Below are 12,702 nucleotides of genomic sequence, written 5' to 3' on the forward strand. Positions count from 1 at the left end.
AAATAAAAAATAACATTTTGATTAAGTCAATCATTATTTATAAAGGCTTATTTGACTAAATTTAAAAATATGAGGTTTATTTTGCTCAAAATAAAAGTATAATGATTTAATTGAATACAATAAAAGTATAAGAGTTTATTTGAATTTTTTTGAATAATTTAGGGATTCTTTTGGATATTATGCCATATAAAATTAAACAAATCCCAAAAAGAAAAAAAAAGAAAAGAAAAAGCTTATCAAAAGCTGAAAGATTGGATCGTGAACTTTCAATCTCAATTTGGAGATTTCTCCATTTCAATTCTTACTGTAGCTAAGATAATGGATTTTTTTTTATTACTACTGTTAAAGGTAACGTAAGCCATGGATTTTTTTTTTTCTGTGAAAAGCTAGCCTAGTTTAACATTTTCAGTTTAATGTTAATATTTAACACTGTTCGGTCAACATAAAGGACATTGGACATTAAATTAGAGAAGAGACAGCAATGGAGGCACTAATTAGAGGTAGTGGATTTCTATTTCCAAGATGCATCTATGGCCACTTATTACTATTTGTTAAATTTTCATTTTAAAACATGTTTCTAATTTAATACACTTTCTCACCAAATTCGATGAAGGACAATACATTAATTACAAAAATATTTTTATAAATATCACCTTACTATAAGTACACTTTAATATTTTCTTATTTTAAGGTGTATTTCGATGAGAAATTTAAAATTTTAAAATGATGGTATTTTAAAGTTTAAAATAACAATATTTATAACAAAACAGTGCATTGAGAATATTGAATAATTAAGTGGAGTAGAATATCAAGAATTTCAAATCAGTAAAAAATAAAGTGAGTTTTAAGCTTGTAAATAAGAAATATAATAAATATATTTTTTTAATTAAAAACATAAACTCGTGACACATTGCATATGATATAATAAATACTAATCTTATCTAAAAAAGGTAAATTTGAATCTCTTATTTTTCAAAATTATCCTTCTATAGTTTTTTTTTGAAATGGAGTGGGTAGAGATATTCACTAACTAAGTTCAGGCTAGGCTTATTAAACCTTTCATTTTTAAAGTCAAGTTTGAGCTCATTCCGACTTGCCTTTATAACTATTGTTTTATTGCCTATTATATAAATATTTTAATTTTTCAAGAATATTTTATAATTAAAAATAAAGAATTCATTATTTATCAATAAAATAATTAAAAATGTTGTACCAAGCTTGAATCTAAAAATTTATATTCAAAACTCAACTAAAGTCGAACCAATGGGCTGGAGGCTCTGTACTTAATTTATTACATATCTACAAATATGCCACTTGGACTGCAGATTGTCTAAAGTGGTAAGGAAAGAATGGGTTTAGTTTGAGCAATAGCCTTCTTCCACGTACCAAAATAATAAAATATATATTCATATATTTATAAATTTGGTGTTTCATTTTTTTATTCGAATGGATTTTCCAAATTAAAAAAAAAAAATCAATTATCGTTCCTGCTTCTCTCTCTTCTTAATATTTGTGCTTCTGGCTCTCTCTGTTTCCGAGAAGGAAGAAACAGAGGTTCCTGCAAAAAGAGAAAGGGCAGAAGCAGAGGAAGGAAAAATTTTTCAATTTGTGCGGTTATTCTTACCGTAGGGTTCCGATTTTGCTTATCCTTCGCAGATCCCTCGTCCCTTCATCTTCCATCTCATCTCCTTTGCTCGTAAGTCGTGACCTCTGTTCTCTCTGTCTTTTCTACAGTGCTTATCCTCAAAATTTGTCTTGAGCTGTCGCCTTTTTTCTGGATAGATCCGAATTTCTATTTATCGGATCGGGTCCCGCTATTTGTTCATCATCATGCATGACGTTGAAGATTATTTGCTCCTTTTCATAAAATACGAGAGAAATATGATGCATGTTTTGTGTTTATTTTATGGTTTAATCTTTTGCCTTTTGTTTTGGAGGAATGCTGTCAAATGATGTCTGAACTCAACCCTGTGTTTTTTCTTGTTTTCAATTTTAAGGTTTCTCTTTTTATTTTGGACTTCGATTCGTTATGTTAAAATTTGTTAATTTCAGTGCTGTAATAGATCTTGCATTCTAATGCCGATAAGAAATTGTGTACCCAAATTTTCGGTAACTGGTTCTCACAAGTCTGATTAAAATTATTGAGAAAAATAACCTGACCAATCATTGAATTATCCCTTTTTTTTGGGAAAAATTTCTGATTTGGTAGCTTGATTTGTTTCATACAACATTGTTAATTGTTTTTAATTACTTATGTATGTATTTATCTTGGATTTTAAATTCTAATTGCTTGTTTCTTCTAATAATGCAATAGTTTTCTTTTATTGAGCGACATTACAGATGGACAATCTACAGCATACTGTAGAATAGCCGGGCAGCTCGTGCTTGGTTATCAGAAACCTCGAATAATTTGTCTCAATTGACTAGATAAGCTGCTTTTGCTTTCGCGAGGTCAGTCAATATTTGAAATGTCAATACACTGTAATGTGAATTTATATGCCATAATTAAACCCATTTTCTCGTATGATGTTATTCTTACATGAAGGATGTTTTGAATTGTATACTAGCATTGCTTCTCACCGGTATTAGATGTGAATTTTTCTTTTTAATGGAAATTTAAGACAGGGTTAATAATATTCGAAAAAGAATTCTCATGCTGTTCTAGTGATGTGTGATTTAGGGAGAAAGTGAAAGGGGAGTCAAAGTTCTAGATTTTCTTTTTTGGAAGTTCATAAGATGGGAAAAGCAGGTGAAAATAAGAGAAGGAACAAAGGGAAAGGAAAGCTGACTTAGGATTGTGAAATACAAATTCCTTTAATCCCTTGATATTTATGCACTTGATGAAGAAATATAATAACTTTGCCTTCTTACTTGCTGTAATGAAGATCCTTTTTCAAGCAAGAAAATTTCCATGTCGTAAGATGTTTCACATAGGATTGCTCGATAGTTTAAAATCTCCCATCTTGCTTTTGAAAAGAAAATGAAAACCTTAATTTACCCTCTTTAAAGCAGCAATCTGAGGTTGCTATCTCTTCAAAAGTTGAAATGAAGAGGTCTTTGACCTTTTGTTAGGTGAAAAGTCAATTTATTCCTACAATTGTGGTTAGTCTTGGCACTAAGCTAAAACATTTTTGTCAGATACAATTCAATTTACAGCCGACTAGTTTTTGGTTTAAGCATAAGCTAGAAGTAGTGATAAACTTAAAATGCATATAAATGTAGATCAAAAGTGGTAATAAAAGAGCAATGTGCTATCTTCTGCTATCAGGAATTTAATCTAACCATCAAAACATTCGGCGTTTCCTCATCATAACCCGAAAGAAGAACAAAGAAAAGTTTTGAATCCTATCAATGCTCTTTAATATTGTTTATTAGAGTGGTGATAAAGAAATCCACATCTGTTAAATTGGGGGTATCTAGAGCATATAAATATAACAAGGGCCACTCCACCTATTGTCAATTGGTTTTAGGTTGGTTGCTCGTCCTAAAAATTCAACTTGGTATTAGAGCAGGCGTTATCCCCATTTGTTGGCCCTTTCGTGATTCGTGTCACGTGAAAGGCCGTTGCCCTTACACATGAGTATTAGAGTAATCCCACATCTGTTAAGTTGGGGTATCTTGGGCATATAAAGATAAAAAGAGCCTCTTCACCTATTGCCAAATGGTTTTAGGTTGGATGCTCAGTCTAAAATTCAACATTGTTAATTAAGTTTTTCTTTGTTCGTGTTTGGCAGCAATGCAATGCATGTGTTGGCCGCACTATTTCGTATGTTTTTTATGTAAATACATGAGTTTATAATGGAAGCAGGTTTGATGAAACATCTTGTTCTGCTTCTTACATGTTGATAGCTGAGAAGAAGTTAATGATAGTTTTGACATTTGATTAGCTCAGTAGTCTATTATGTTCCTGCAATAGGCTGTTGAGACTTATTCAAATGCAGTCACCTCCAGAAAAAGCTTTTGTTATGTTGAAAAGGGAAGGAACTGACTTTGCTGGGTCAAGTTATGCAAGTCACCTAGATGGTACTTTCCAGGAAGCAATAGCTGCTGTTGCTGCTTCATCATCTTCTTCTGCTTCATCATCATCGTCATCATCTTCAGATGATGACTCTCAGGAGACACAAAATGACGATGACCTAGACAATGGGAATGCTTCTAAACAATTGGTGCTTTATGATCCTGCTGCTAATGGTACTGTTGCAATTGATTCCACCCCTCCTGGACCTATTCAGTGCAGACCTCCGCCGTGTCCAAGATTTTCATCATCAAGAGTATTGCCATCTGTTGGGGCTTTCACTGTCCAGTGTGCCAATTGTTTTAAATGGAGGCTTATACCAACAAAGGAAAAGTATGAAGAAATACGTGAACATATTTTAGAAAATCCCTTTGTTTGTGAAACAGCTCGTGAATGGCGGCCTGATATCTCATGTGATGATCCAACGGATATCTCTCAAGATGGCAGCCGACTTTGGGCAATTGATAAACCCAATATTGCTCAGCCTCCTCCAGGCTGGCAAAGGCTACTGCGGATCAGAGGTGAAGGAAGTACTAAATTTGCAGACATGTACGTATACCTTTCTATGAGGCAATTTTCAACCATCTAATTTTGTTTTCTTGTCAATTCTCTTCTGTCTATTTTATTTCCTGACATTTGAATAATTTTTCTTTTCATGTGTGTTTGTGTAGAATATTCCCCTTGCATTCATGAAATGTTTTTTTTTTCTCACTCCCTTTATAATCATACTACAAGTCCCTTGTACTTAGCCTCATGGGAGCATATCCAGACAATTGTGGGTTTTCTTTCAACAGATTAATGGTGGACATATTGCTTCATTGAGGTTTCTCACATTATACTAAAAAGTCGTTAATCAGCTTCAACTTGCACATGCTCATAAAATATCTGAATTCATCTAACTTTCTTGGATAGTTTTTTAATTATTTTATGATCATTGATTATTAGAAAATTGTCCATATAAAACTATATATATATATATATATTTATAAATGCACTACTTTATTTGCTGTTGTTATTCTCGTGTTCATGGTTTACTGTGGTTTTCATTCTGTATGTTCCTCATACCTGATATTTCTACCCCTTTTCTTGGTGAGATCTTCCTCTTTATTGGCATGCCTCTTTGCTTTTATTGGTATTAAAACAAGGGAGAAGCTGAAGATGAACATTGCTTCTTATTTCATTCTTCCTGCAGAACATGTTTGTTCGTTTCTTCAATCAGGATTTAAGAGTTATGGTGATGGGTAGTTTAGGACTCGATATCTTTGCCCTTAACAATAATCTAGTTGTGAAATGATCAATTCTAACTTTTGTTTTCGAGAGTCAGCAGTGAATGATGAACTTGGTGTTCGAATGGTGCAATTCATTACTAGCTGATTGATTTGCTGCTAGCTTGAATTAGGAATTCATTTTTAAGGTCACCACTTTCATTAGTTGCACTATGACTCTTACACATTGATGTGCTGCCCCCCAACCCAAGAATTCTAACATGAAAAGACAGAAAAATGGCTTTCAACTGAAAATGCATTGCTCAGTCCGATTTAATTATGTTTTATCATTTAGTATAGATATGACACTATGTAATCCAGATTTTTATGAGCTTTGAAGCTAATTTGTTTTTTCTGTATATTTCAGCTACTATCAAGCACCGTCAGGAAAGAGACTGCGCTCAATGGTGGAGGTGCAAAAGTACATAATCACTACTTAAGCTATTGATTCTCTCTCTCTCTTTCTCTCGGTACAATTGTATTATCGATGAGTAGTCAAGAGTTACCATCCATGCCTCGCCCAAGTCCTTGAATTTTCTGTTGATATTTTTGTTCATGGTGTTTTTGATTTTGCAGGTACCTGATTGAACATCCTGAGTATGCAACAGAAGGGGTGACTTTGTCTCGATTTTCATTTCAGATACCTAAGCCTTTACAGGAAGACTATGTGAGAAAGCGCCCTGCCCCTGCCCGTCTGACAGGCTCACATGATAATGCTAGGCCTCTTGAACCTGGTGAAGGTATGAAGAAGACGCTAATATGCTTTCTTTAAAGGCTAAAAAGGGATTATTGCCGAACTGAGTGTTTTAGTGTAATAGAAAACAAATTCTGCCAATTTTAACACGTAGCCTTTTGAGCCCACTTTCATTAACATTTGGTTTGAGACTTTTGGGAATCTTCAGTCACTTGAGCATCTGCTTCTATAGACTGGATCATCACCTTTTTTCCTGGGGAAGTATTTCTTGGTGACACTTTTCAGGAAATCATAATAGCATCCTACTTCAAATTCTGTGTAAAAGGATGTGGAATGGTTTTACTTGCTTCAGTTCCCAACTCCCTCCCTTCCCCCTCATCACCAAAAAAAAGAAACCCAAAAATGCTCATTTATGATCTCTGCTTGTTTTATCGAAATCATGTACTGTGGTTCATGCTTTATATTTAATACTTTCTTTTCGTTTCTTTTGGAGTTCGATTGCATGCCTCAGTTTCCTTATAGATCTTGGGTTCTGTTATTGGTTTGACCCTGTTTCTATATCCAAGTTGATACCATCATGGTAATTTTGTAATGGACATATTGACAAGGAAATGGCAATGAGATTGTCATCATACCTTTATTTCTTCATAAGACATTCATCCATTAAAATGGTTGATATATAGAGTTTTTTTTTTTTCCTACAGTGAATCCACTAGCTTGGGCAGATCCAGATGACACAGATTTGCAGCTTGGCCGCCCAGCGCTTCCACCTCCTAGTGTTGAGGCCCCTGTTTCTGATTCACCTAATCGGCCAGCAAAGCAGGCTAGGAGAACACCGTCCGAACAGATGTACAAAAGTAATCCAGTGTCTAATCAACATGGTGGCAAGGTGGAAAAGCGCCGGTCAGTTTAGAAATACCAATTATGGGGAGGGAGACTTGGACCAGATCGTTTTTTCTCCTTGTGACTTTTTTTTTTGTTTTCGGTTTTTTGGGTTATTTTGATTTAGATTACTAGCTCATGTTCTCCATAGCAGAATACTCAAAAGGTTTGATAGTAGCTTTTTTTGAAAGGAGTGGATGGTGATGATGGGGGTGTTATTAGGGATGTAGTTGCAAGCTTGTTTGTCAGGGATGTTAGAAACACTAAATTAAAAAATATATATTACATGTATTTGTATAAGATCTAAGAGAGGAACTAATCATATTACTACACGTGTATGAGGGGCATCTACACATTTGCCTAGAATCATTTTGGAATATTCTTTCGTTTTTGTTTCTTTTTATTTTTATTTTGGCTGGAATTTCATTTTTAAATCTAAAGATTAAGTTTTGGTTTAATGAAAAGAATGGAACGTCTCTCTTTTCTTGGTTGATAATTAATCAAATGGCAAATTAATCGGTTGATAATAAGAGTATTAAGTTCTTGGATTTGATTCAACACTAAAGATTATACTAACATTAAGGTTACGTTTTGTGCCTTACAATGCAATCACATTGTAAAGAACGTAATTGTAAGTAATGTGATTGTCGGTAAGATAATATTACAAGAATTGGTGTATTAAGGAAAGTTTCGATTAAAATGCAGGGAAGATAATATTGTAATGTTTGGTTTATAAGTATTTTATTGAAAATATAATGTTAATTTTTAAAATTATCTTTATGTATTAAAATGAAAATTTAATATATTTATATGTTTTATATTGTAAATCTTTCTCTTAAATAAATTTTTCAACAACTAACCAAACATTCGAGCAAATCCATGTTAATATTAATTAGAAAATTTTTTTATTTGTTACCAATTTTCAAAATTTTAAAATATATTGTTATTATTATTTTGAAAAACGTTTAAAAAATTAAAAATGAAAATAATTATTTTTTTAAAAAAAATAAAAAATAAAAAACTAAAAAGAGATTTTTTAAAAAGGTCTTAAAGTAAAAAGAAATATTTTTTATTTTTAAAAGTTTATTAAAATTACAGAGAAAATAATTTTTATAATTTTAAAAATTATTAGCATAAAAAATTATTATTGATATATTTATATTCATAAAAAAATTATTACTTAAAAATGTCAAATCGAAAAAGGAAAGTTATGTTTAAATGGATTTTTTAGCATTTTTCTTAACAGAGAAAGGTAAAAATATCTAATTAAGTTTGATAATATCGTAGAGTAAATTGGAAGATTGCATTGGTTTTTAAGTATAGTCACATTACATCTTTGATTGTAATGTGATTGCATTGCAATTTATATTGCGTTGGTTATTTCAAAGCAAATACTACAATACATTTTAATTAGGTACATTGCAGGAATGTGAGAACACTTAAGAATGTGATAGCATAATCCTTATACCAAACGCTACCTAATGTTTTCTTTTAGTCTTAACACAAAAGGTATTGATATTGATAGCTTAAGCTTTAATCAATGCTAAGTCAAAAGGGAAATATTTTTGGTAATTAAAGATAAGATTGAATGAATAAATAAGGGTTGATGTAGAATCAGTGTTTAAAAGTCAACATTTCGGATGTGAACAGGATAATTAGATATCATTATTCAAGAATGTCAAGGTATTATTTCAATGATTGATGATGGATGTGAATGATGTGCAATATTCAAATCTCTTGTTTTTTTTTTAGATTTTTTTATGTTTAAAAACATAATTTATCTACTATTAAACAATGGTAATTCATCAATCTATGGTTCTGTACGTCAATCAGCATTACAAGGGTAAAGCAATAGCATATAAGGGCATTTTATCCCTTCTTACCTTATAAAGAAAAATAATTAATGAAATATAAGAGAAGACGAAACCTAATATATTAAAAATCTGTGCCTACAAGTCTTTTATCGACATATTTGTTTCTTATTCGAATGAAAGGCTTTGCTTCTAGTCAAAACAAAAGATTTACATTTACATTGTTTGTTTGTTTTTGTTTTTTTTAAATAGAAAGGTTCATTCAGAATCAAGTTAAGCAACAACATCTAAAACAAACATCAGCTAGAACAAATTACATTCTTGTCTAGATTAGAAAATCAATATGGTATCAGAGCACATTTTTAGATTTCTTTCCATTGATAAACCCTAATTCAATGTTGAATCATTCGATTTGTTTTTCAATTTTTCAAGCCTTATAGTCTTTTAATTCTTCTGTTTTATTGATGGCATCAATCAACTTAAGAACTTTGTTATCACTAATTGAAGACCTTCATTGCCATACTTTTTGAACCATTTGAACCACCATGGTTGAGTGGTAATCTACTCAAGATTGACTTCAAGCAATTACGTAACATGGAGTTTGAGTTTTTTTGTTGACGTTATCAATCAGGAACAGGATAGGTTTTGTAGATGAAACTATTCAAGAATCGAGACCTTCAAATGAATTGCATAGTCCTTGGAATAGATACAATAATCTAATAGTTGCTTGCCTTTAGAATCAATATCTCCTCCCATTGAAACTAATGTGTTTTGTATTAATAAAAATTTAAAAATTGGGAAACTTTGAATAAAAGGTTATCCACAACCTGATGATTACAAGATATGCAATCTACAGTTTTTCTTGTATAATATTTTCCAAGGAACCAGGTCCATTGACGCTTACTTTACTGAGTTAAATGGATTTCTAGAAGAATTAAAATGCTATAGGCCTCTGCTTCATTGTGAATATGGCAAATGTAAGTAAGGTTGTTTTTTTAAAAAAACAATTAGTGTCAAAAGTAATGTTTTCAGGTTCTTAAATTGTTTAAATGACTCATTTACAACCCTTAGATTTCATATAATCATGATGAAACCATTTCCCTTTCTTGATCATGAAGCATACAATTTTGTTTTGAGGGAAAAGACACAAAGAAGCCTTCATCTGCAATCACAATATTTTGTAAAGGCTTTTGCAATGTCAACAATATTGATAATAGAAATATCAAGAATGATTTAGTTTGTACTCATTATGGAAAAACAAGGCATATTAAACACATATCATATTATTGGTTTTCCATTAGATTTTAAATTATCTAGAGGTACAAGCAATGCAAAAAGGTCTTCTTTTATCAACAGTGCAATATATGTTATTATGATGAACAAAATATTTCCACAAGTGCAAAGAATAGTTCTAGTTCAATGTCTCAATTCTCACTCACAAAGGGGCAATATCATAAACTCATGACATTGATCCAAGAAAGTGATTCTAGTAGTAATGGTAAAGATCCAACCCCTTGTAACAACCATAAAAAGAATGCAATGGTCAATTCATACATAATAGGCATTATATCATAACCTATTTCATTTTGCAGTACTAAAATACCTTTGAAAATTGAATCAAAATCTATTGACACACATAAGATTGTGCTAAAGAAGCTGTCTTTATCTACATAATATTCAGGGGCAACGGATCATACATCATGCTCTCTTAAAGCCTTTGTGTCACATCCTATTTTCTAGAAAGATTATGACCAGCGCAAGGACTTATGTGGGCATATGTCAAGCCCAGCTCTACAATATGTTTATTATGCCATTCTTACATTAGAATGCATGTTTGCTTACTTGGGTACCTCGAAAATCGTTAAAGAACGGTAATGTACCAAATGGTTCAATTAGGTTGAATTAAGCTTCGAACTAGTCCAAATAGAGATTTTAAGATGAAATTGAGAATTTTAAAACCCTAGAATGACTTAAAATGGTGATTCAGAGTTCGATGACAGATTTGGAGTCAAATTAGAATTTTCATGACCTAGGGGCAAAATGGTCATTTTGCCACTCGAGGTTAAAATTGGAATGTTGGAAGAAGTTTTTGATCAAGATTGACTATTTAGAACATAATTTGAGTTTGAGAAGTGAAAATTTTTAATTCTGACATTTTTTCGAGCATAGGGGTAAAATAGTCATTTTGCTACCCCAATGGCAAAATTGTAATTTTACACCACCAAACACTTGTCCAGCACATGGATTTTACCCAATATTATCATGGATAATTGAGAAAATTTAAGTAGTGGAGAGAGATTGCTTAATGGCTAAGTATGACACATGGACCAATGGAATGGTGACATGTGTCAAAATCTCATCCATTTATTATTTTCCTTATAAATTTGCACAAAATCAGCCTATTTCTCTTTATATGGCCGGCCAAAGCAAGAACAAAGGAAGAAAAAGCAAGAACAAGAACCCTAGGGTGAAAATTCAAGAGAAAATTGGTGGATTTCGAGTAATCAAGCAATCAAAGGTAAAATTTCTTGATTTTGACTTGTGATCTACCTTTCCTATGCATTATTTTGCATTTTCCATGGTTGAATCACAAGATATCATGAAGGATAGTGTGCTGATCAAACCCTAGGAGAGAGGTTTTGATGCTTGATTTGGTTAGATTTCAATGTATTTTAGTGTTTTTAGTTGATTGGTGATGTGTAACATGAAAATCAAGTAAGAAAAATTCATGTTCTCCCATCACCCATCATTGGCCGAATTCTCCGTGTAGAATATTGATGATGATTTTGATTTTATTTCAAGTGATTTGGTTAGGAATTAGTGATTTGTGGTGTGAGAATCAAGTAAGAAAAATTATAGTGTTGATGCACCCACCATGGTCGAATTTTCCAAGAGAAAATGTGACGATGATTTTGCCATATTTCAAGTTATTTAATTTGTGTTTGATGATTTGGAGTATTAAGAGAAAAATTAAATTATTTGGAGTTGAATTGGACGTATTGGCCAATTAATTGAGTGATAGATCGAATTAGGCCAATATCGTTTAATTTAGGTACACAATTGAATTTGTATAGAACACCTTGTTTAGACGATAATCCGAACAATTTGCATCCCATTTCATACATTAGTATAAAGCCTGAATTGGTTTTATAACAATTTAGCACAATGTAGTAAATGGCTTATTGTGCATTTTGTCTAGGTGGTGAGCATTCCGGCAAAAGTAAAGAGATAGTACCCGAAGATCAAGTATCGAAATACTTGGAATTGAACTCCCGAAATAGTGAGTAACCTTATCATCATCTTAATTATCTAAAGTATATTTTATTCAATTTTGTGAATTTTATGGAAAATGAATTAAATGATTAATTTTTCAGTTTTATAAACAAAATGTGATTTAATGAAATGATTTCATAAAATTGTTTTAAATTGAATGATGGTTTGAAAATAGAGTAATTGGAGACTATTTTTGTGTGTTGCAAATTCATGATTCTAATCGATTGGCTTATGGCAATATTGGCATGAATGGTTGATTTGATAAATGTGTTGGAAATGTATAAATTGTTGATTTACCTTGAAAGGTTGTAAAATAAAATAAAATAATTATCATGTCATGCTATTGCAAATTTTATTGTATGGTGGGTTTAGCTTGCTGCAGTGGACGAGTTTTTTATGGACTAGCCTATTAGAGGGGCACGAAATCTCGTTATATTTTATCTCGGTTGGAGAGGCGAGTAGGGTAACTCCCGAGGTATAACTTTAGAGTTAATTTCACGCCAAACCACCACGTAAGGGTGAACTGTAAAACCCGACCCTATAAACACATGTCATGACATACATGCACTAAGTAGCAAGTTATTATGCTAGGAAAGCATCTAAGAATAGACGAAACCCGGTATCGTACCTAACAGTACACTTGAGTTGATTTAACCTTGAACTAGTTCAAATAGGAATCGTAGGATGAAATTTAATATTTTATAGTCAAGGAATGACTAAAAATGATTGTTCGGAGTTCGAGGGTTTATTAGGGGTAAAATT

At 31.9% G+C, this 12,702-nt stretch overlaps 1 protein-coding gene across 4 annotated transcripts; it reads left to right on the plus strand.

Annotated features, from left to right (window-relative positions):
- On the plus strand, positions 1,463 to 7,251 carry LOC18589477 (methyl-CpG-binding domain-containing protein 2). Of its 4 annotated transcripts, none has more exons than XM_018128319.1 (6): positions 1,463 to 1,696; positions 2,315 to 2,451; positions 3,850 to 4,564; positions 5,648 to 5,701; positions 5,857 to 6,020; positions 6,679 to 7,251. In XM_018128319.1, the coding sequence occupies exons 3-6, from the start codon at positions 3,936 to 3,938 to the stop codon at positions 6,885 to 6,887; spliced, it is 1,056 nt and encodes a 351-aa protein (XP_017983808.1). In that variant the 5' UTR covers positions 1,463 to 1,696; positions 2,315 to 2,451; positions 3,850 to 3,935; the 3' UTR covers positions 6,888 to 7,251. The 4 variants fall into 4 exon arrangements, with proteins under 4 accessions (XP_017983808.1, XP_007014523.2, XP_007014524.2 ...); XM_007014461.2 differs by having other exon boundaries at positions 2,341 to 2,451; XM_007014462.2 differs by having other exon boundaries at positions 2,341 to 2,451; positions 3,917 to 4,564.

Source organism: Theobroma cacao, chromosome 9 (genome assembly GCF_000208745.1).
Source record: "Theobroma cacao cultivar B97-61/B2 chromosome 9, Criollo_cocoa_genome_V2, whole genome shotgun sequence".
NCBI classification, from domain to species: Eukaryota; Viridiplantae; Streptophyta; class Magnoliopsida; order Malvales; family Malvaceae; genus Theobroma; species Theobroma cacao.

Excerpts from the sequence above, each read along its gene's own strand:
- LOC18589477 (XM_018128319.1), top strand. The coding sequence starts at position 3,936 with ATGCAGTCACCTCCAGAAAAAGCTTTTGTTATGTTGAAAAGGGAAGGA. Across the intron at positions 5,702-5,856 it reads TCAATGGTGGAGGTGCAAAA|GTACCTGATTGAACATCCTG; the intron begins GTACATAATCAC and ends TTGATTTTGCAG. Across the intron at positions 6,021-6,678 it reads GCCTCTTGAACCTGGTGAAG|TGAATCCACTAGCTTGGGCA; the intron begins GTATGAAGAAGA and ends TTTTTCCTACAG.